The sequence below is a fragment of the Harpia harpyja genome, chromosome 12 (assembly GCF_026419915.1).
Source record: "Harpia harpyja isolate bHarHar1 chromosome 12, bHarHar1 primary haplotype, whole genome shotgun sequence".
Classification (NCBI taxonomy): Eukaryota; Metazoa; Chordata; class Aves; order Accipitriformes; family Accipitridae; genus Harpia; species Harpia harpyja.
The window spans coordinates 18,770,034-18,793,730 of NC_068951.1; the positions used below are offsets into that span (position 1 = coordinate 18,770,034).

At 42.6% G+C, this 23,697-nt stretch overlaps 1 protein-coding gene across 1 annotated transcript in view; it reads right to left on the bottom strand.

Annotated features, from left to right (window-relative positions):
• The window catches only part of HS6ST1 (heparan sulfate 6-O-sulfotransferase 1), a 203,002-nt gene extending 180,500 nt beyond the window's left edge, over window positions 1-22,502 (bottom strand). The window contains exon 1 of the mRNA XM_052803731.1: window positions 21,507-22,502. Within this exon, the coding sequence (XP_052659691.1) occupies window positions 21,507-22,024 (518 nt within the window). The 5' untranslated portion in view covers window positions 22,025-22,502. The remainder of the gene's footprint in view (window positions 1-21,506) is intronic.
• Window positions 22,503-23,697: the final 1,195 nt, after the last annotated feature.

A 23,697-nucleotide genomic window follows, 5' to 3' on the forward strand; every position in this document is an offset into this window, starting at 1 on the left:
AGTGTACTTGCACTGATCATTGGATGTCATAAAATATTTTGTTAGGCACAGCTTTGGAAAAATCAGTAACTAGGCAGGTGCCAGCTGTGCAGCTTCATGGTGCCAGGCAGTCATGCTCCTTATTGCCTCCTAAACTAGAGGGACAGAAAAGGATGGCTTCAGAATTGAACTCCATGAAATTTACACTGGGACAAATGGAATTTAGTGTGACCACGTGTCCTAGAAAAAGCAACTCCTTTCATATCAACTCCTATTCTTTCCTTATTTGTAGCAAGGTTACATCACTGGCTTCAGCTAAAACATACCCAGTTTGGGCCAGTTAAAGGTGAAGTTGAATCAAACCCACTCTGTAAATACCAGTGTCTTAAGGAAGGCCAAGCAGACACAGAACCCATGCCAAATGGTTTGCAATCCTCACAAACATGCTGAGTTATATCTCATTAAAACACTTGTAACGGAAGAGCTACTTGTCTCACCAATGCACCAACGCTGCTTGGACAAGCTTGCGTAAAATAAGTTATTTCCAAAACAAATACCAAAATACAGGTATTAAAATAGTGACAAAAAGGCAAGGGTTACATTATCCTTCCTGGTGCTGCACTTCCCGTTCTGGGATGACAATATGATATTTGTTTGCGCCTCCTGAGAGGCAAAAGGATGGGGCAGGAAGGGACATTCTATTGCCTTGCGCGTTGTATGGGGTTACTTGATGCTTGTGAGGTGCCTTAGGCGTCTGATCTCCACTGAGGACTCTGTGTACCCGCCACACACATGCTGCCCACAGAGCAGGACACAAAGTGTTCCTCTTCCTCCTTGAAATGGGAAAACAAACAAACAAAAAACAAGGAAACCACATGTCAGCTTCCTATTCTTGAGTGTTGCAAACAGTCTGAATGCTTGCAAACGACTTCCCAGTTCCTCTTTCCTTGTTCCAAAATCAAAGACATTTCAGCAAAGGAAGAAGCAGGCACGCCTGCTGGAGCGTTAAGAGGGAAGAAGTGGTGATCAAGCAACTCTAGTCATCATCCTGGGTTCTCAGGCCCTATTATCATTTTACTTGAAGACTGTATCAGTATGCTGTTTTCCAAAAAGATCAAGACTGCTCAATTCATTTGTGATTTGGACATGGAGAAGGCCCGGTCTGCCCCTCCTTTACCTGGATAAGGAAGAGCAGCAAGGAGTCATTCAAAGTCAGGGAAAATAAATTCATTCCCAAACCTCAGAAACAGTGCTGGACTGCAAAAGCTAATGCTAACTTTGCCCCTTTGTGCAGCATTTGCTTCCTCTACAATCAAACCCCAAATCCCACTCTCAGTGTTTTCTAGAATTGCTACAATCTTTTAATTTTTCATCTAAGGAAAGGTAGAGCCAGAAAAAGAGAGGCAATACTAATCCAAGCTTCCACTTCAGTTACTTGTCTCCAATTTCCAACAGATGGTTGCTTCCCTCATTGATTAGCCTCTCTGCAGATTCCCAGTTAGGTACAGGACTGCCACACGGCAGCGTGGGATACAGAGAAGATAATAGGGCACTTCCCTTCTAAATCCCTTAAATATGCACTGCAGATGACGGACACTATAAAACAGGGAGGAGGAAGAGGGGAAAAACACTACACACTTAGATTATGCCACCTGAAGAATACTTCTCTATCGCACTGTTAATTGCTGGTCCTTGGTGTGATTTTGGTCCAAGCCAGTCAATGATCTCACAAACAAATTTTGGGCATAGCTCAGGAATTAGCAAGGGCCTGCAACCAGTCTGCACTCTATTTTGAAGGGTGGCAAGAGTTGAACATTACAGACTTGGGCTGTTTCATGACAATTTACTACAGTGCAAAAGAAAGTTCTGTGAACTTGCAATTCGCTGTTAGATGCTTATCCTTAATAGTCTTACCAAGTCTCCATCTTTAGACCATGACTGGTTTAGGTCAAGCTCTGAGGGTCTTAACTCATGTCTAATGGGAAAAGCAGCATAGAGATCAGGTCTGCTCTACAGTGATGTCCCACAAGAGTCTTGCAGAATGACCCCTTTTTGAGGGTGAAGTTAACAAGTACCAAGAGAAACATTTGAAAGTAGGGAAGTAGCACTGAAAAATGTAATTGTGTAATACAGGTAAGGAGAGAAACAACCTTCGAGAGAAGACAGGGAGCAACAACTCTTAATTCTTGATTGGCAGGCTACCTGCAGAAAAGATATCAAGGCATCTAGATACCTCAGAAGGAATTACATGTCTGATTTCTGTTTAGCCTGGTAGGTTTATTTGTAGTGTTTGTATGTAAGGTTCAAATGGCACTTAAACTAAATCCCAGGTCTGCATTTCTTGTTAACAGCCTAGCAACAACAGAGATAAATGTTTATAACTGAGGAGTAGTCAGGACCGGACTCAAATTTATGAGATTCCTGCCAATTTAATTTGAGGTACCTTTGAAGCAGTTTGTGCCCTTTGGTTCTGAAAGGACGACTGACAGCAGGAGAGAGTTCAGCAGAAGAATGGGAATGTTATCACAGCACTGGTGACGCCTTCTGTACATAGTTTGAACTGTTCATAGACAAGAGCATGCAGAAAAGCTTCAGAACAATATGAGTCATTATACACATATCTATACAGATAAACAGATTCATACAGTGGACACTACAATTAATGTTGCGAATGCTTAATTTCAGTCCAGTCCAGTACACTCCAGAGAACACACATATCCCTGTGGAAAAGGCAGTGTGCTGCATGCCAAAGTAGACTGTGCTGGAGTTGAAAAATGTTGCTCTCTTTTTTTTTTTTTTCTACTTCCACGCTCCCATTCAGCAAACACTGACTGTTCTCTTGAAATGTCACTGTGCGGGGCAAGAGGCAACAACTGGCAAAACATATAGATACGCTGTCACCATTTGATGGAAGCTCAAGCACCTTTCCAGAGCCCCTTGCCAACATAATTAAATTGTGCAATTATAGATTCTTTGGACAAGGTTTCTAATAAAGCATTTCCTGCCTCATTTTCTGCCAAAATTTAGAAATGCAAGTAAACATTCTACGGTAATTCATATGCGCTTTGTGGCATGGCATAAAACTTTTCATTCTTTTTTTGCAGTAATGCTGCTGCTGAAGTCAAGGCAAGTGTTTGGCACTGGAATGACATAAACATAACTCCAACACCTGTCCTCTGAAGGAGAGGAAAATTAAACAAAAGAATAAACCATGATCTTTTACTCCACCCCTTCAAATTCCTCAATTAAATAAAAAAAGCAGAAATCTTCCTTGCTACTGAGAGCATCACTACCTCTTCCTTTACTCAAAAACCCAATGAACAGAAAACCAAACTCCTAAAGTCTGAAGGACACCTTTGTTGTTTCTTGGTGAGGATTGATTGCACAGGTAAATACGTATGAGAGCTGCTGAACTTGATCATGCTAAACTTTATGCCTATATAACATGAAATGACAGGGCTAAAAAGCTTAGAAGTTGGGCAGTGGTCTGCTCATGTACAGCAATTCTCATAAAGAAGATCAACCAATGACAAGAAGGTTTTTCCTCAAAGCCACTGTTCCAAATCTGCTTTTTCAGAACCTCTGGGCTGTGCATGGTGCCTGTCAAAGCTTCCCACAATCTAAACCTCCCACATCTCTCTGTTCATGGAAGCAAAGTTGGATGTGGACTACTCAAACCCAGGAAACAACCTGTCTGAGACTGTACCCTACAAATTAATTGAACAACAGTGCAACCTCACTGAAGCCATGCAAAATTAAACCAGAAAAAGCCTGAAGACAAATGGAGATTCTTGGCCAGTGTTATTCCAGTGTCCTCTTGCTGCCTTCCTTTTCTACCAGGATGCAATTGGATGCAGCACAGAAACCCAAGTAGCGTAGCCACACAAGGCCAGACAAAGATTAATTGCACCAGAGCCTCTATCTTGTCACCAGTGAAACCAACTGCTCTGAGCTACAAGTTTGCATGAACAGCCCAACCCTTTTTTCTGTCAGACATGAGTCTCTTTTGTTCACTCCAGATTAGATCAATACTACAACAGAGCTCTTCAGTGTGACACCTGATCTCCTGACAGCTGGATGAGCCACAGCCCAGCTCTGAGCTCTCCCACTGCCGCAAGAGCTCTGAGGAGAGAGCTGGACACGAAGTCTTTTAGTGTACCTCTCCTGAGACCATGAACCACAACTGTTATCCATGCTTGAATTTCATTACTAAATTGTTGAAACTAAACCTAGGCTTTTCTCATAAGTGGCTAAGAATCCTATGACAATTTCACTTAGTTCTGTGGCTTCCAGCCAAATAAACCAATTCCGTCCTTCTCAGGTTGAGAGTAGCTGAGTGCCTGCATTTACAATTCTTCCTTTCCTGATACAGAGGAATAGAGATGAAGATGCTGCCAAATGGTTAAAAGAAAAAAAAAAGAGGAATAGAGATGAAGATGCTGCCAAATGGTTAAAAGAAAAACAAAAAACAAAAACAACAAAACCAAAAATTGTAAAAGGATGTTTGGTCCAGTGTGTGAGAAACACAGTTACTGCATGGAGGCTCTGTACAACATTTGTACCTGACCTCCTGGCACTGTGATGGCACAGTTCCTACCTCTGGTAAAGACTGCTGTAGGAAGCAAAAGAAACAGCAAATACTTTTGACTCAAGAATATGGCAGAGATGTTCACTGACCTTCCTCTCTGAGGCAGGCAACCAGCTGTAGTACTGTAGTTCCTCTCAATCCAAACACAATAGGTTTTACATCGTAATATTTGAAGGCATGTTATCATGCAAACTTACAGCATGCCACTTATGCCATGAAACCTGTGGGCATGTTTTTGCCACACAGCAGGCGTAAAGCAACTTACCCATTTCCACTGAGGTTGAAACACTGCACCTTACCGTGGGAGAAGGGCAAGCACCAGGCGGGCTGACTTGCCAGCAATCCACACCCTCACCTTGCACTAACTTGTTATCGGAGTCATACCCCTAACAGCTCGTACTTCAGAGACACCTCCCTTCTCCCAAACAAGGGAAACTCTAATTAGATATAAACAGGAATGAAAACTACAAAACTATACAAATGTTGAGAAAGCTGAACTCATATATTTAAAGCACAGATCCAAGTTTATTTCTGGTACTAATGCAGTGTCTCTTTCTGTCTTCCTGCCAACTGATATCTGAATGCTGCTCCTGTCTCCTGGGCTAGCTTACAATTCACTGTCTTTATAAAAGCTTCTTCAGACCTGTATAGTGCCATTACAAAGGAAAGGAAAAATAAGAGCATCTGGTACCTGACCAAGCTACTTAAGTGAGTCCCGCTGTGACTACATCCAAAAGTCTCATTTCAATGGCCAGGTTTCTCCTACTCCCCATTTTGTGTGCCTTTGAGGCAACTTTTCTAACATGAGTGAGTTCAAGTTAAACATTTTTGGTCCTTGTGTCCAAGGATACAAGTCTGGATACTCTCATATCACTGAACTAAAGTGAGATGATTCATGGAGGTCAGGATTGCAGTTTTGACACTGCTCCAGATATGTTCCAACAGCAGTGACATAGTCTGTACCTGCGTCCCATTCTACCATCGCTATTTTATTTACAAAGAGCAGAAGAGCACTCTGGCATGACAGAAAGGCTAGCTGATGAAACCAGAAATCATCAGAGGAAGGCTTACTACATCATGAATTACTTGGCCATTCACACAGCTCAGTTCCTCTATTTAATTCAATCTTACATACTCAACTAAGACTGCAAAAGAAACAGGGGTCTATTTAGTGCCATATAGAGAGTTGCATTTGTAGAGAGGACATCTGTCACCTAAGAGCAGCACTGAAAGTACGGACCAGATGGATATGAGCTTTTAGCACATTAAGCATGTTCTGCATTGATGTAGTGACCTGGGGGCAAAAAGCTCCAGATATCTCCTTACATGACCTCAAGGCACTGGTCCCACCTCCATCTCTAACCAAGTAGAGCACTTAGAAGTACCATTCTCATGCTTAGACTCCTCCTCCCTCTCCTGTTACACCATCAGCTGTGTGCTGAACAGAATGAAGAATGAATTTCTCAAAACTTGCCTGTAGCTTTCCCATACAGGCTTGGAGGTGTGATTTAAAAGCATGACTTAGAAGCATGTGAACTTTTATAGAGTTTAAAGGCTGCTTAAACAACTAGGCCTTTGTTTCAACTTGCATCATCAAGCAGGGTGAAAAAAAAAAGATTATGTGACATGAAGTATAGTTCTAGCTTTAGCTGTTAGTCACATTTAAATTAGTTATAAATAGGAAGGGGGAAGAAAGGCCAATAACCAGAATGAATGGGTATAACCAGCTCCTACTCTTGAGTTCCCTCACCACTATAAACACTTGCTTAATTATTTTCTGGAACACGAGGCCTGTATTCTTAATTGCAGAAATCCACTAAAATTCGGAGTTCCTACTCACATTCAGTAACCGGATTTGTTTGAAGGGAGGACTGTTTGTGCTTTATCCTGTGGGAAGTTGTTAACGCCCAGTCATTTCCCGCCCTGTATGCTCTCCTCACTGACCCCAGAGAGACCACTTCCCATGAAACTAAGTTTTTCTTTTTGAAACAGGGATATTGCAGCAGTATGCACTATACAGTAAATCCTGAAGTATCCAAGAACTTAATAGCTGACACCTTTGCAATTCACTAGCTCTGGTTCCGATCTATGCTAGGGTTGGTATTTTTGCACAGATTACAAAATTATTTTCAGAATAATTCAAGATGTCATGGTTCATGCAGACACAGGATCCTGCTTGAGTTTAAACCAAACCAAGTTAAAATATACGCATTAAACTTTCACAAACATCCCAACACAAACACATATTCCCACGAAAAGGAGTAGAGAGCCATATAAATTCCTCAGTATGTAAGTAATTCTACTGACTTCCATAAGAGAAAGCTGTTCTCAGATCCTTTCTACACTAGGCAAAAGTCTCTAAATCTCGCTTACCCACGATAGTCTAGCTGACAAATATAACTGTTCTTTTTGTTCTCACGAGCAGTTATTTCCAGATTTGGGATTGGCCAGGCTTCAATCCAGAAAACAGATTTTTCATTACAATCCCCAAATAACTTCAGAAGTCAGGAAATATCCTAGTTAGGAAAGGGGTGGATTCATCCTGTCTGAAGTATTTGGCAGACCAAGCATCCCACATCTCCCAAATGTTCAGAGAATCCATCCTTCAATTTCTGCAAGATTTCCAGCTGGGTGTTACACTGACAACCAGTGCTTTATCATAGCCAACCGCTATCCACACAGTATACAGGAGAAACTATTGATCATCCAGCAAGTTTTATAAATTGCAGTTACACCCTTCCTATTGCGATTTATATTGCCATTATAGTCCAACTACACCTCAAGTGTCAAGTCCTCCCCCCCCAACACTAGCTAGAGCGCCAGAAAGAAAATGCACTCATCAAGAAGAACTTTTGAGAGAAAGCCTCAGGGGGAAGTTATTTCCAAATGGAAGTAGTCATGCTGTGGACAGTCTGCAAGAAGATTTACTTCTGCATTTGTTTCAGGATATTTAGAAAACTGATTTAGAAGATCTTTACTTATAGCATCTGATTGAGTGACGGGAAATCTCACAGTTACCTTGTTACACAGTCCAATCCAAGCTCACCCCTTGGGCAGATCCTGAGACAGGAAAGATGGAACCCTCCTTGTGGTGAGGCATAACCTACTAGTGTAAGCACATGGATGAGCACTCAACATGCATATATTGTAATCCTAGATTTGGTGTCCTGGCATATCCCACGAGAAGCAGTTTAACTTTTGCCTCTGTTTCTGCATTTATATAAAAAGAACACAGTATCCCAGCTCAGCATGGCATAGGGATTAACAGTTATACTGCAGAGGAATTTGAAGAAAGAGTATGCACACATACACATCCAATGTATATGCTCTTCAAGAACAAAAGCCCTTACATACCTTTGCTAGGTACTGGCTTTGTCATCTGTGGTTTCAAGACTGGGAAACTAATGGGACATAAACATTTCTCCATTTTTGTGCAGGTGACCTATTTCAAAAGGGCTGCAAGGTGATACGTGCAACAGATAATACAATAAAAAATAACTATTGTTAAAATGCTTCAGGTCAGGTGGCAAGTAGCACTTTCCCTGGATATGAAAAGTAGGCAAAGTTCTCTGCTGCCTTTTAGAGATGATGCCTGGGCTATTCACAAATACAAACCGATACCCAGGTTCTTCCCTATTTGTACACCAGAGAGTTTGCTGCTGGTGCTGCTTCCTTCACATGCTGCTGTCCTGTGATAGCCACAAAGAATAAGCTCTCTTAACAGCTTTCGAGACAGAGCGTGGGGAACAATGCATGGTTCGCCCAGGCGTCATGAGGGAAGCAACCCCCACACTTGAGAGCTCAGCTGTTTGGGAGGAATACAAAACCTGTGCTGAACAGTTACAAAAGCCAGCATCCCTCTGCCCCCTGCATGTATCACCTTACAGTTTAGCAACATAAAAGCTGGCTGTGCAAATAGTGTGCATAACCCAGTCTTAGCATTGTCAAATAAACATAAAAACTTGCCTGAGCAAGATGGGACAGACAGCCAGGTTAAGAACGGTTCCTACAAGCTTCCCTGAAGTACCTAATAACATGGGCAACAATCCAGCTTTTGTAATACACAACTTCCACACTCCTGGCTGGGCCTTTTGCTGGGATGGAAATGGGATGGACAATTTCCTACTGCTTTCCAGCTGGTGAAATGCTGTAAACAAAACCGTTTTCGTCAGCCAATTTCAAAGGTTCAGACAAAACAAGTGTATTTCTCCTGCTGACAGCTACTGTTATAAGCACCGTGGAAACATTTCAGCTAACTACAGGAATATTTCTTAGCAGGAACTGCTGTCATAGGCAGGTTAACACCTAGATAAGAACTGCTAGCATAAGCATAATCCAGAGAAATCTTCAGTAATGTTTCTGAGAAAAGAAGTTCAAGGAAGACCTGACAGATACAAACATCTGGCCGACAGGCCCATGAAAGTGATATGGCTTCAGCCCCTGCTTGAGCAAGCAGGACACTCCAGGACACTCAAAGCCAGCCAGCCACCTCCAGGCAGCAAGGATATGTGATTCTTTTCCCTCATGCAACACCGTGTTTGGCCACACTGATCCACTCATTTACCACGCTGCTAGCTTATCACACAGGAACTTGTTTCCCAAACTAAGAAAACTGAAAGGACTGTGTAAAACTTCTGTATCACAGCCACTGCAAGTTAATCCATTTCAAAGCGCTAATCCTGATTTTTTAAGCCTCCCTTGAGCTTTGATTAGGCTTTCAGGCAAAGACACCTTTCTTCTTTAATGCATCTCTACATCACAGAAGCTGCTATAAGCAGCATGTCACAGCATGGAAAACCTTCAGACTAGCTGAAGGCAAATCCACGACCTTTTCAGTTGTCTCAAGGCAGCTAACACACTGAGGAAAAAGTTTAAAAGTTACACAGAATTTGCCAAATTATTCTTCCAAGGAGTTGCCTAAATCATATTATAAAAATATATTCTTAGCAGTTGCCAGTTAAAAGATCTAAGTATGTTTTAGAAGTCAGGGACAAATGCCTTTCACATTTACTAAGCTAGATGTCTCACATACTATATTTACTCACACCAGACTTTTCGAGTATTCTTCTTGCATGTTGTAGTCCAATATTATTCTTTTAAACAACTACACACAGTTTCAGTGTCAAATCCTACAGAACTCTCAAGGCAAAGAAATTTGGTGGAAAGAAAGGCGAGAAATTCAAACTGTGTCTTCACTAAGATCAAAGACTTTATGGCTATTTAACAAAAAGCTTTATTGGTAACTAACAAACCATCTAACACCTGAAAATCCTAGTCAACACAAGGTATGTGTGGTTTCTTCTTTTTTCCCTCATCCTCAATTATGGACTGATTATCTCATTCTTCTTCTATCCCCAACCTCAGGTGCTCATTTTACAACCAGAATTTAAGTACAACTCCTCCAGCCATCGCCATCGAACAACTTCCTGAGACTTCCTTTTTGGTGGGAGTCACATCAGTCCTCATGACATGACCAAACCCGAGTTCATACTAATAGAACTGTGGCAGCTGTTTTTCAGTCCCTCCTTGACATGCCCAAGTGACACATAAGAGATCGCCTATAGCTAGTCCTCTTTTATTAGAAATGGTCAATGACAAGGTTATTTTTTAAAATCAAAACTCATGTATCATTCAGTGATTTTTGTTTTATCATTTCAATATTTCGAGCTGGCATTTTCTTAAAAAAAGAAAATGATGCTCTCATATAAACTGCTAGCGCACTTGTGTGCTTGGAGCCTGACTTGACTTCTGAACACTTGGGGTTGAAAATTGGTAACTGGCTATTAAAGTGTAAATGCTGAAAATAGTAATTGGCTAATTTTCAGTTTCTGTAATACATGTGCTTGCTGCATATGACTGGCTGCATAAACAGGTGTCAGCTTCATCCAATTTAGTAAAAGTCATGAAAGCAACCCTTTCTGAGCAGTGTTAGAGGCTCATCCTAAGACAGCAATACCTCACTGAAAAGCTTTAAGTGTACTGACTGTATTAAATTTGACTGTTGAGATTAATAGTTGTTTCTGATGTTGGCATAGTTACATTTTGTAAGCCTAAAACTTTCCGACCTATTAAAAAAGGGGCTCTTCAAGAATCAGAAGAAAAAGAAACCCCAAATAAAAATCTCAAGACACAACCAGCATTTGAAAATAGATGCATGGATTTTCTTTTCATATTCTGGAACACATGGGGTTCACAGCACTGGAGTATAACCATCCTCTTCGTCCTAAGAAGTCTGCGAATTAAATATAGAAAACATGGGACATTTTGTAGTTGCTTTCTGCCATGTTAGGCCTCAAGCTGCTAGTCTACTCAGCTTCAGAAACTCTTAAATGGATGAGAATGGTAAATGGACTACATACACATCATGACTAAGAAAGGTAGAAGAAGATGATCACACAGAGTTATGGGGAGAAACCTTGGTTTAAAAAGGCCAAAACCACAAGCACAGGTTTAAGTAAATTATTTCATCCTCTTCTGACTTAATTTAATTTAACAAAGCATGTAGTATCTTGCAAGATTATAAAGCATTCAAAGAGTAATACATCTCATTAAACACATTTTCCCTTTCTAAGAAAATATAGCTGATTTCACTTCTTTATTAAGTGATTACTTTAGAAGCACCCAAAAAGCAATCAGATGGTTTGGAGCACATTGTAGGACTTTCTGGGCATAGGAAACTACTTCGACCATGGCTTGCACACCACACAGGATGAAGAGTCAAGTCATGGGCATCTAAGCAAAGATGACACAACCTTCAAGTAAACTAAGCATTCGACAGAAAAGGACCCTAGCATTTCAACTCCTGCTTCAGCACCAAACATTTCTGAGAGTGTCTAATCAAAATACCAATGCTAACCTTTTGCATGTGTATAACAAGACAGGTCTATGAGCTCTCAGTCATGAACAACAACCAAGGAACTTCGCATTTCAACACAGGAAACTTCTCCCTTGATAAGCAGATTGAGCATATTAGAAAGTGTGACTGAATTTGCCTGAAAATTCAAGCTGGGATGGAAGTGGGGACTACTGGGTGATTCAGAGTTCAAGTCCTACGTCTAGTAAGTCATGAGAGTGAGAAGAGTTAGGCAGTAGGAGATCTCTAAAGTGAAAGAGGAAGATTTAATTCATCAAGTTCAGGAAGATAGTATTGAAGTAATCAAGGCGCAAGAAGATGCCAGCCTGGAGGAAAAGTGTTAGCTCAGGGAATGGAAAATAAAGGTTGTTCAGGTATTATGAAGAAATAACACACTGCTCAGACAAAGCTTGTTTGCACAGTACAAGAGCTGTGCCCAAATAATGGCTTGAATAAAGAAGGGCAATATTGAGTCATTGGTCTTTAGTGTAATACTACATTTCAAAACCAAAGCTACGGGTAGCAATGGTAGGAATCCTGACATATGTAACACAATATGGTTGTTAAAAATACAGGACCTCACTACAATAATGGTGAAATTAGTGGTGAAGTCTTTGGCCAGGTCTAAGGCTCTACTGGATTCAGGCTATGTACACACTAGAAAGATGCTGTCATTTTTAAACATATATGGAAATCTGGTCAAATAAATCAAAGGGAACCTTTAGGGAAAAAAAAGGCTCAAGATTATTTATTTTGGATGTGTTGCAAATAATAACACCAGCCACAACAGTATAATCAGTGATGGAAACTCCACTCGGATGCTTGGAACAAGAAGTTCCAGTTTTGTCCCCCTAGAAAAGAGGCTAAGGCACTTCCTTACCTGAAAAGGCTCCTATGCATATGTACCGGCTTTCCTGTACGGTATACAATGGATGAAGTATTTCTCTTAATGGGGGTTTTCATCTAAATGACCCCTACTGTACTTGCTTCAGCAGCCAGGATAAATCTGTTCAATCTTCCTCCTTGCAGAACTACCCAAGTCACATTTGTCTTTTCTCTTTCAAAGACCTAAAAAAAAGGTACAGGTGGCAAGAAAGAAAAGAGAAAGAGGCAAAGAACAGAAGAAGGTAATCCTGCCTTTTATGATTTAAGGCATGTTAAAAGAAGGGATGGTTGACTGATTATGATTATGCTCTGCGATTCTTGTGCTCCTTGTTCTTTCCCCATCTCCACTAGGAAAGCAAAACCTGTCAGGAAACTGGTGAGTCAGCACGCTGCTGCTGTTTGTCTTAGCTATGAGGCATTGATTTTTTTCCCAGCGCTTTGATATAGGGTCACAGGTATCCTAACTAAAACCTTTACTGAGAGCAAGGGGGTCACGGCAGCAAAACAAAACAGTCAACAACAACAACAAAGTCAACTGTATTTTTACAGGATTTGTTTGTCAGAAAATTTAAATTTTCTGAGACACCTGAGAGAAAAAATACAAAAAAATACTTTTTTCTTTAAGCTATTTAAGATAAAAGAGGAAAGAACAATGCATGCTCTTCATAAAACCTTCTTTCAAAAGTCACTGAATATTTCCCTGTAATCAGGTATCTTATATGTGTGCATGTCTAATTAAAACAAGAACTAAGGCTAAAATGTACGGTAACTCCAATACATGGAAGGAGTTTTTAGAAGGCAGCACTTCTACCTCTTTAGCACTTGTCCAGAAACCAGGTCCTTTTCAACGTGTCTGAAATTAGATAATGAAAAGTCACCAGGCATTTTGAAACTCTAACGCTATTTGGCCAGAAAAATCTGAAATCGTCTTGTTAGTACTTCAAGATCAACATTAACCAAAAAGGAAATTTGGTATTTTTAAAAACAAAAATGCAAAAGTGGCTCAGGAAGCTCAGAGGTCTCCCCTCTCGCATAGAAGAGCTCCATAAAAGGAATGATAATACTTCAATCTGCAGTGAGGTGCAATCAAAGAATCTCTGCTTAATAGGCTGGAGATTAGTTATGAGGCAAAACACAGAGTCAGACCATGAAAAGTTAATTGTGAATCACTGTTTTCTTGTTTAAATTGGCAGGAAATTGGGAAATATTTCCTCTATAAAAACATAGGTGAGCTATTATGTAGCATTTACCATTAATAGGGTGGAAGGAAGGGAAGTACAGAGCAAAGTAGTAATAACATGCTAAGAAACCAGTTGCTTCTGAAAGAGAGAAAGTCACTGGGCAGGAAAAGTCTGTACATTAACATGCAAGTCTGACACTTATGGTCAAAGCCAGCTTTAAGACAAGCCACTTAAGAGCTGTTTAAGGTTGTGAATGAATATAACACCAGGTGCTATTTACTATATACTTTGTAAGAGGCTTTGAGATATACAGGTGAAAGAGCTATATAATTAGTACTCCTAAGAAATACAGGTTACAGTTAGAGGTGGACAACAGGAGTTTCTTAATCCTTTCTGGATGCATCATTGGAACAGAGATGCCCCAGAATATTTCATATCCTTAGCTCTACTCAGCAGTTTGTAGGGACGAAGCAGCATTCCATATAGTATATCATACTTCTGAGGCTAAGCACAGAAATGAAAATGGATGTATGCCATTTAATACAAGTAGGAAAAACTAAACCCTATTAAGTATATGATGTGCTTTTCATTTGATGACCTCTCTCTGCATGGACCTTTCCTGAAAACACATTTTCCAGTCATGAGAGATCTCAGGCTCCAATACCACACATTGGTAAATAGCTCCTCCTTTGGCAGTAACACACAAGACTATCTGAAGCATCCTCTTCAGATCTGAAACTTGACATGCTACTGTACGGAGGTGTTTGAGGCTCTTTGTGTCTTTATGGCAATAATCTCCAAAGGACTCTTCAGAGAGATTCTCAGACTGGATTTTCAGCAGAGTACTCTGTTACGGAAATAGAAGGGTGAACAAAAATACATCAAACAGCGATTACAGAAACTGTGTCGCCTTGAATCTATGCTAGTGGTTATTTTTTCCTCATCAATTCTACTTCAATTCCTTTAGAAAAAGTAGATTTTTTTTTTTTCTTTTTTAAGGTCAACCACCATTTCAGAAACAAGAGAATTTGTAACGGATTACTTCAGCTCTGTGTTCCTCCTGTGCTTCATGTACTATTTAAACACACTAACATCTTTGTTTAGGAAGACATTTGCTCGTGATGTTTAAGTATCATTCCCTTCCATCCACATCAAGAAAGACTCCATCAAAAAAAATCCTGACTTGGCATCTATCACAATTGTGATTATTAGGAATTAAAGACCATGCTTCATATTTGCTTGACAAAGCACAATTTCAGTCAATAATGGAAAATTTCTCTCTGCTCTAATACTTTAGGGAAATACAAGCATAAACAAAGATAAGCTTTGTGGAGTTAAGAGTATGCCACTTTGGCTTTCTAAAGCAAGCACAAGCCCAAGTGTTCACTGACAAAAATATTACCTATTTAAAGCATTACTACCACAAATTCGGTAAAGTTGCTGCCAAATAACTGGAAGTTTAAAATAAGGAGGCACAAAGCAGTGACCTTGGTTCTATGACTGACTGAAGGCAATTGTCCACACTGCTTTCCCACTTTTTGAGATGTACAAAAGCCATAATCTGTAAAAGACAGCAGGATGTACAGTAGAGAAACTTAGAATGTGTGCAGTGCATTCAATAAGCCAGATATTCCTCACTGAATTTAAAATCAGGTGCGTTTATCTGTACAGTCACCCTTTGCTTCCAGGTCAAAGTAACTAGAATACCACAGCCACAGCCCCTTCCACTAATCTCTATCATGGCTCTTCTGTGGCCCTGCTTGTTGCTGTTGTGACTAACATTTGGCTTAGGAACATGTTGGCAAGGAGTCATCTAGGACTCCTATGAGAGCCGGAAACGTGGGCATTGCATACAAATGACTCAGATAAGGCACATCAATTTCACCGATGAAATGAACTCACAAAGAAGTTTTCTTAAATAACTCTGTGCCTGCATATCCTGAATTACTTTCTAGAAAACAGGCAGCCAAAAGCTTCTGCTGACTGAACAAACCCATTAAATCTAACCCTGCAAATCAATGAAGGAAGAGGCCACAAGAGGAGGCTAATCTCTTCCTCCTTCCTAGAAGGAACAGATGGCCCAGAGGGAAGGCAGTATTGTAATAATCTCCAAATTATAACATAATCTCCTCTAGCAGGGCTTTCTTAAGAGGTAATATGACCTCTTCCAGTTCACATTCTAATATCCAACTAAAGACCTTCACCAGTCTCTTGCAGGGAAGAGGTCTCAACCCAGTCACACCAGGTAAGTCTGCAGCTGTTCTATCAGGCAACATCAAATTCATACTTGCAGATCACACATTATTTTTCATCTAAAGCCCCTACAGCACTAATGAACTCCAATTTTCTTAAATCACGGATTTCTTTCAAGATGTGACATGAAGTTCACAAGGTGGCACTGCTCAAGATCACATCAGTTTGGAAGAGATACAGGTACACTAAAATTGCTCAATGAGTGGTAGAGAACAAACCCTCTGTTTGGCATTTTATTTGTAGAGTGGGAAACGATAAGGGCAAAAAGGCAAAATCTGAGGTCTAGGTAAAGAGTGTTTGCAAACTTCTAAGCAGAAAAACAAAATTACTATGTTATGATGCAACTTTTGTTTAAAGATTAATGAAAAACAGCCAAATGCATAGTTTTGCAAAATCAGGTTAGTATAAGTATACACTCAAGCGGGGACATATCTAAGGACACATCCTTTTGCTTTTCCAACAAAAGAAAAAAAAAATAGTAAGAGTAATTAAACCTGATATACTAGCCAGAAGTCTTAAGCTCAGATATATACAGTAGCTCAAACTTAAGGCAGCTACTTGAAGAGTTCCAACTTTCAGCCACATTTAGTTCCTATGTCAAATTTAAAGATTTTCACTATAAACCTATCTGGCCCTTCAGAACGGTTTGGCTCTGAAGGACCAACCTGGCTTTATAGGTAAGCACAACCAGGTGCAAAAGGTTTCGTATCAGACTAGCAGGCTTTAAAACACACCACATGCTACAGATTTGAAAGAAGAATCAGGCTACTGAAAATAGATTATATTGATATTTCCCCACCAGTCTTTAAGAGAAACTCGTCTGAGTTGAACTGGTGACTGGAAAAAATGCCCCTTGCTCCCTGCAGACAGGTATTTCACAACCCCCAGCACACACAGATCCACAAAGAATGATAAGCCTAAGCTTTTAAAAAGTGCTAATATTATAAAAACGATTCGGTAAAGCCTTCCATTCTCAAACAGTTGGTCTCTTGACAATGTGTCTCTGCAGCTCCTAAGCACACATATAATAAAAACCTCATCAAGAACAGATCCCTGCAAAGGGACAGATACATGGTTAGAAGCTGTGAAAGTTCACACTTCAGAAAAAGTCAAACTAACAAACTGCTGAGCCCTGTTAATTGTTTCTTTAAAAAAAAAAAAAAACACAAAACCAACCCAAAACATAAGCTGTAAATAGCTTAACAGAGAGACTCTAAAACTTGGACTGATCTGTTTAACAGCAGGTTTTACTAACCTGCCAGATTTCTTACATAAAAGTATGTAGATTACCATTTTTTTATTTCTAAAGCATATGAAATCTTGAGAAAAAATACTGAAATGGGAAGCATGCACATGCTTTTAAAATCACTAAGTAATACTTTTGTCAATTTTTTTGTCCATAGATGAACTCAGAAACCAAACTTCTATCACAGACTAGCACAGAAACACATACACAAAGCCAAGACTAAGCTAGTGTCATGAGGGGGCTCATGAAAAAAATAAATAAATCTACCTGGTGCTTGAAACAGCTTAACAGGAGGCAGAGCATGCATGTGAGCTGGGTGAGCACAGAGCCAGCAATGCCTGTCCAACACTCTACCAAGGACATGGGTTCCCCACAGCAACAGGCAGCTTGCAAAAAACATAGTTTTAAAGGAGCTGTATGCCTTAAAATACTTTCCATGTGAATAACATGTCTTCAGGAAAATGCCAGCTTAGATGCTCTTGTTTTCATGAGGCAGAAGAAACCAGTAGGATAGCAACAAAGCCTGGGTTGTCTGGGGGTTTTTTGTTGGTTTGTTTTTTGTTGGTTTGTTTTTTGTTGGTTTGTTTTTTTGAGAAGAGGTAGAAGAGGAAGCACATAGAATTCCTTCAGCATAATTTGTTTGTTTTATTGTTCCTGCAGCACATTACATTAGAGTCAAGCTCACGCATGAAGTACCGTACAAGGACAACTTCAGAACACCTAGCTCTGCTCTTGTGTTAGCAGCACGGAAGAAGGATGCAGCCAGGGCATTGAATCATGATTCCTCCAAAGGCTAACAAGGGAACCTTTCCAACACCTCTAAGGGCTTTCATTCAGTCCTTTAACAGAGGAGACGGACAAGTTACTAGTGGATCACTTCATAGATTTTTCTAATTCTAGAAGTCAAATTAAAGAACTGAGTTTGGCTTTTTTTCAAAATCAACTGAAGAGATTAGATCTCTTGCAGTTTTAGGTGAGAGAAATTTAAGGGAGCAGTTCACAGAAACTGCTTAGCCTCTGCTTTCTGAAATATTATCATCATGATGACTCAAAGCACACACCCTAGTATTACTGCTTTTTAAAAAAAGTCTTTTCCAGCAGTTATTTACGCCTAACAGTACAAGGAGTAAATAGGCCTCCATTCCCAAAATCTTGCCCTCTACTAAAGCCATGAAGAGAACTGCAGCTAAGTTACTTAACTAATAAACACAGCCAGCTTCAGAGTTCCTTGGAGTCCCAAGTTTTACAGCCCCCAAACAAATCAATCTCTTTCTTTTACTGGCTGTGTATAAAACATAACATTTGCTTCAAGAAGTGCTTGTCCAGAAGTCTTTTGAATACAAAGCAGGGAAAGTCATGTCACGGGGGGGGGAGGTGGGGGGGGGGGGGGGATGAGAACCAGTAGTTTGTTGTTTGGGGGTTTTTTTGGTTTTGTTTTTAAAGAGTGCAGACCCATTAGAGCTAAAACACCCATCTCCAACTGCTTACTTTATCAATGCAAAAGAGAGACAGAAAGAAGAAAAATAAAAAGCAGTCTTTGGCAATCTAGGGCTCCTAACCATTAAGTCTAGCACAGAACAGCAGAACGATAAAAAGAGCAATTGCATTGTAAATTTATGTACCATGCACAGGTTATGGAATGTAGTGCAATAGGGCACTGTGCAGTAACAGAACCACATTCCTTACAAAATTAACAGCTTTAAGCTCATGATTTGTACATGTGGGCAATCATGAATGACCTTCATGCTTTTCAACATCCACTAGAAGGCAGATTTATTTGTAATCACAAGTCAGCTGTTTTGTTTTGGGGGATAAACATATAGTTGGAAGAACAAAGGTTTAAACTTCACATTAAGTAGCAAATGCAGAGGCCAGTACCTTAGCTTTAAAAGCTGAATTTGAAGACTGTACTCCAAAACCCAGAGTGGATAATACTAGAATCTGAGTGAACCCTGCCACAATGGTTGTTTGCTGCTCCTTTTCCTTTTTATTTCCTTTTGAAAGATAGATAATTTCATAGTTCAGTTCCACTATAAAACAGTAGCATCTCTAGCATATGCCTTATCTAAAAACATGTCCTGTTTCAACATGAGAGATCCAATGTCACAATGGAGAAATAAAGTTATATTGCTCTTAGTGTAACGGACATAATACAAGACTATCCTTTTTCTAACAAAGAAAATCCATCAAATTTTTATTTTAAACAAGCATTGCCTGTCTCTTATTCCTTATTTTCTTAGACATGAAATAAATAATAGTTTGGAGAAGGTGCCTACTAAACTGGACTGCAGTACAACAGAGGAGTATCCTAGGACAGTATTATTAAAATAATCAGCAGCTGTTCATTGCACCAAAACCATCCCCAGGATGCAATGAACAGTAAATTCTGGTTTTTGTTTAACAGACCAAGGTGATAAACCTTAGATTACCTAAAACTTCCACATCATAGTTCTTACACTGCTGAAACCAAAGTTCTAATTTAGATTTAAGGGAAATAAAGAGAGCACATTAAGCAGAACGACTTCTGGATATGCAGAGACATTGGGGAATGGGACAGGATCGATTATTTTTCTGGCACATCCAAAAAAATCAAGACAGTTAAGAAACATATAGAAGCATACAGTTCCTGATGTTGCAAAACAAATGACAAAGAAAATTTTATTCACAAGCGTTTGAGATAAGGCAATAGGCTTCTGGTTCTCAACTTCCTATGAGTTGCAGTAAGGAATTTAATTGCTGTTTCACAACCCGAAGTGCCCTGTTCTCAAGTACCTATACAAAAAACCAACTGCTAAATAGGATGAGACCGTTAAATACTGAACACATAGCAGGTTTTAGTACAAAATCGCCAACGGAAACACACAAGGCTCTGAGACGATTCATAAAACCACACCAGTCTTTATATAAGGTTAATAGTTTGCTAGCCAAGTGCCAAGGTTCACAAAACGGGTAACATTTTGTTTCTTTTTTGAATCAGATTTGAACTTTGTGCATTTTTCGTTACAATGCTTCACTAAAACCTCAATAGCAACTAGGTGGGCTGAGGATATTTTACTTATGGGTATTTTCAAGCACCTTATTAGTAAAATACGAGACCACAGGAAAGCCTGAATACTCAGCCCTTTAGATACATATTTGAGTTTGCTGCTCCTGGGTCAGGCAGCATGACAGCAATCTGAGCATAGTAGTTGGATGACTAACACTGAAACGGGTTGAAAACAGCAGCAATCATGACAGAGACAATAAAGAACCCCGGCAATCGCACACAGCTCCAATGAAAGAAAAATGATTAAAAACTGCTTTTAAAAAATGCAGAGGAAAACAGTTATGATGCTAAAACATACTTTCTTAAAGGCCACCTTTCACTAAATGGATTACATATGGTATTAACAATATGCCTATAAATAAAGCATATGGCATAAGCAAATGTTAAGCATAAGAGCTTGGACACCTTTAAAAATAAAATTTTCAGGCAAACAGATTACAAAGTGTCATAATAAAAACACTGATATGTCAAGGAAGGCGTGCATGGTGTTAAAAAAAAGTGATCAATTAAAAAAACCCTGTCATTTGAAATGAAAGACACAAAGGTATACTGAGCTAAAAGAACATTACCTTTGGAGATCTTAATATAAGCTGCTGTCTTTATCAGAGTACTTCAAACAGAAAATTCCTCTGAAATTTATAATTTATAAAGAGACCAAGGTAGAGAAATATGGGATAAGAGGGCAGAAATACACTGGGTGTTCAACGGGGATGCACTGAGGGGTGCTTTAGGATGGCTCTCCCTCTCTCCTGGTGCACAGATGAGGGAGACACAAGGAACACGTACAAGGCAGCTCCTTTCCCCAGAAGATTTCACCTCAGGTCTACCATCAAGATAAACAGCAAGGAACGTAAGAAAGGATGTTTAAGGGATGTTTTCTGCAGTGTGCAAAAAAACTATCAGGCAGACTAGGGGGGTAAAACAAGGAGGTAAGCACGAGGACTGGTGGGCTCATGTGCCTCTCCTCAGTTGCACTGGAGAGCAATTTCAACTGGAGGAAAACGGGTGCACAGGTCTGGGCAAAGCTGATTACAAAGGCAAGCTTCAGCCTAGGGTACGTTATAATGGGTACTAAAAGGTGGCAAGTGAGGTCCGAGATAAAGACTAAATGTTTACAAAAGAGAGTAAGTGGCTCAAATACATACGCTTGCTAAGGGGTCCACAGAAGCTGCCAGAGCAGAAGACCACGGACTGAGAGGGTGCAGTGTACTAGGTAGACGGGAGGGAAAGAGCAGTCTATTTGCCTGGGAATGCAGAAGGAAGGTGCAGGGCACAGCCTGGAGGACGGGAGGGGAGGACAGGTGAACCGGCTGAGGAAAGGTTCAGGGCAGGTTGGGGCACAGCACGTTAGCAGCATACTGCAACGCACCGGGAGGGGGACTCGACACTGGACGGGGTCGGGCGAGCGGCGGCGGTCAGAGGGGAGCGCGGCCCGAGGAGCAGCGGGGAAGCGGGAGAGGGCGGTGGGCCGGTACCTGGGCGTCTTGGCGGTAGCGCTCTCCCGGCGGTCCAGCACTCCGGGCACGCAGTTGGTGAGCTCGGTCCAGTCAGCGTGCAGCCCGCAGCTCCAGCCCGTGGAGAAGCGGGAGAAGAGCCAGGTCTCCCGGCGGTTCGGGCGGTAGCAGGTGCACTTCTTCTGCCCGGGCCGGCAGTCGCAGGGCACCTCCAGCCGCACGTTTTGCACCAGGTGGCGGCCGAAGGTGGTGCCGCCGGTCTTCTGGATATGCAGGAAGACGATCACGTCCTCGCCCTTCATGTCGAAGGCGAGCTCCCGCTCCAGCTCCCGCACGGGGAAGTAGTACTTCTTCACGTAGTGCGGGTCCGGCGTGGGGAAGAGGTCCAGCTCCTCCGAGTAGGAGCGGCCGCTGGGGGAACCCAGGCTCAGCCCCGGCCCCACGTACTGGTATAGGATAAGCATGAAGCACACCGAGACGGCCACGATCAGCAAGAACTTGCTGGTCCTCTCAACCATGGTCCTTCCCGCACGCTTCATGTGTCACCATCTCCCGGGGCCGCCAGCGCTGGGCAGACGGCGGCGGTGCCGGGGGGCGGGCGGCGGAGCCCGGCGCCTGTGCCAGCCGCCTCCCCCACTGCTCCCCGGAGCAGAGCCTCCCCGGGGGCGGCGGGCCGCTCCCTGGGTTGCCTCGGCTCCCCGCCGTCCCCGCCCGCCCCGCCGCAGGCAGCGCCGGGAGCGGGGCAGGGGCAGCCCGCAGCCAGCCGCTCCGGAGGGGCCGCGGCAGAGCGACGAACTTGGGAGAGAGGGGCAGGAGGGGGGCGGAGAGGGACCGAAACGCAAAACCAGCCCCCTCCCCCCTCCCCCCGCTTCAGGAAGCCAACCCCATCCCGCCGCTGCCTCCGCCGCGGCACTCCGCCGTGCCCCAGCCCCAGAGGCACCGGCACGGCAGCGCCCGCCCCCGCCGCCGGCTGCGCACGGGCTCGGCTCGGCCGGGAGCGAGCGCTTCCTGCCCGCGCCGCCCCGCGCCCGGCATGCACAGCGCCGCCGCCGCCCGCGCCGCCCCGAGCCCGCCCGGCTGCGGGCATACACCGAGCGGCGGCGGCAGTGGCAGGCCCGCACTGCGCTCAGCTCTCAGCTGCAGCTGGAGGCTCCGCCCGCAGCCTTGCCCGGCCTCGGCTCCCCGGCCCGGCCCGGCCCGGCCCGGCCCGGCCCGGCCCGGCGCTGCGGGAGCCGCCGGGAGCGCTCTGCTCGCCGGCGCTCCCCTGGCCCCCGCGGGGCGGCCGCTCAAATCGCTCGCGCTGCAGACCCGGGTGGGCTGCGAGGCGGCTGCGGCTGCCTGAAGCACTCGGCTCTTAGCGCTTTCGGGGGGAGTCTTTGTATGCCACCACCTTAAAATTAATCCCCAAAAGTGAGCCTTGGCACTCCTCCGGGCGCTAGGTTTCTACTCCCTTTCTGAAACAACAGTTAATAGTAACAAGAAAATTTGCATGGGAATAGGAGTGGGTCTTCCCACATGTGTTTGCTCCGGCTGCGGCCGCCACACGGGACACCACAAGCCTTTAGTTGCAATGTCACTACTGGATGCAACAGGAAAATGCTCTGGTCACACAGAGAAGCAGGATGCCTGTGAGCAGGAAAAAGCCTGTGCACACCGTCAGCCACATAATTTGGAAATAATAATAATAGGTGAAGTTGAGGCAAAAATCAACGAAGGTGTTATTTACAGAAAACTTTCCCAGCGAAATGCTTTCTGCTGATCTGTCAGGCAGCCTTCCATCCAGCAGCGGTGCTCTTGCAGAATTCATTTGCAATACACTAGTCTCACAAATGAAGCAAAACGCTGGAAGACCCAGGGACTGCCAGGTACGTAGCTGGCTTGTAGCACTATCCTCTGTAGGGCAGCAGTTAGCGAGATGCTGTTGCAAGGATCGTATAGTAAGGACCTACGGAGGCCAGCTGGTGTGCTTACAGCTGGGCTTAATCACCTTACCGGAGCAGAGTCCTTTCCAGAAGGTGCAAGAAGGGTCCCGCGGCTGATCTGTCAGCCTGGCGCCGAAAGGCAGGCGGGATCCACTGCCACAAAGTGTCCAGGCAACCCCAGAAAATCACCGTCTGGTGCCTCTCTCCACTGCCTGTAAATGGAGGATGAAACATGGCCCTGTGTCAAACAGCACAGTGAGGCTCAGTGGAATGGTAGTCATGCTGGCACT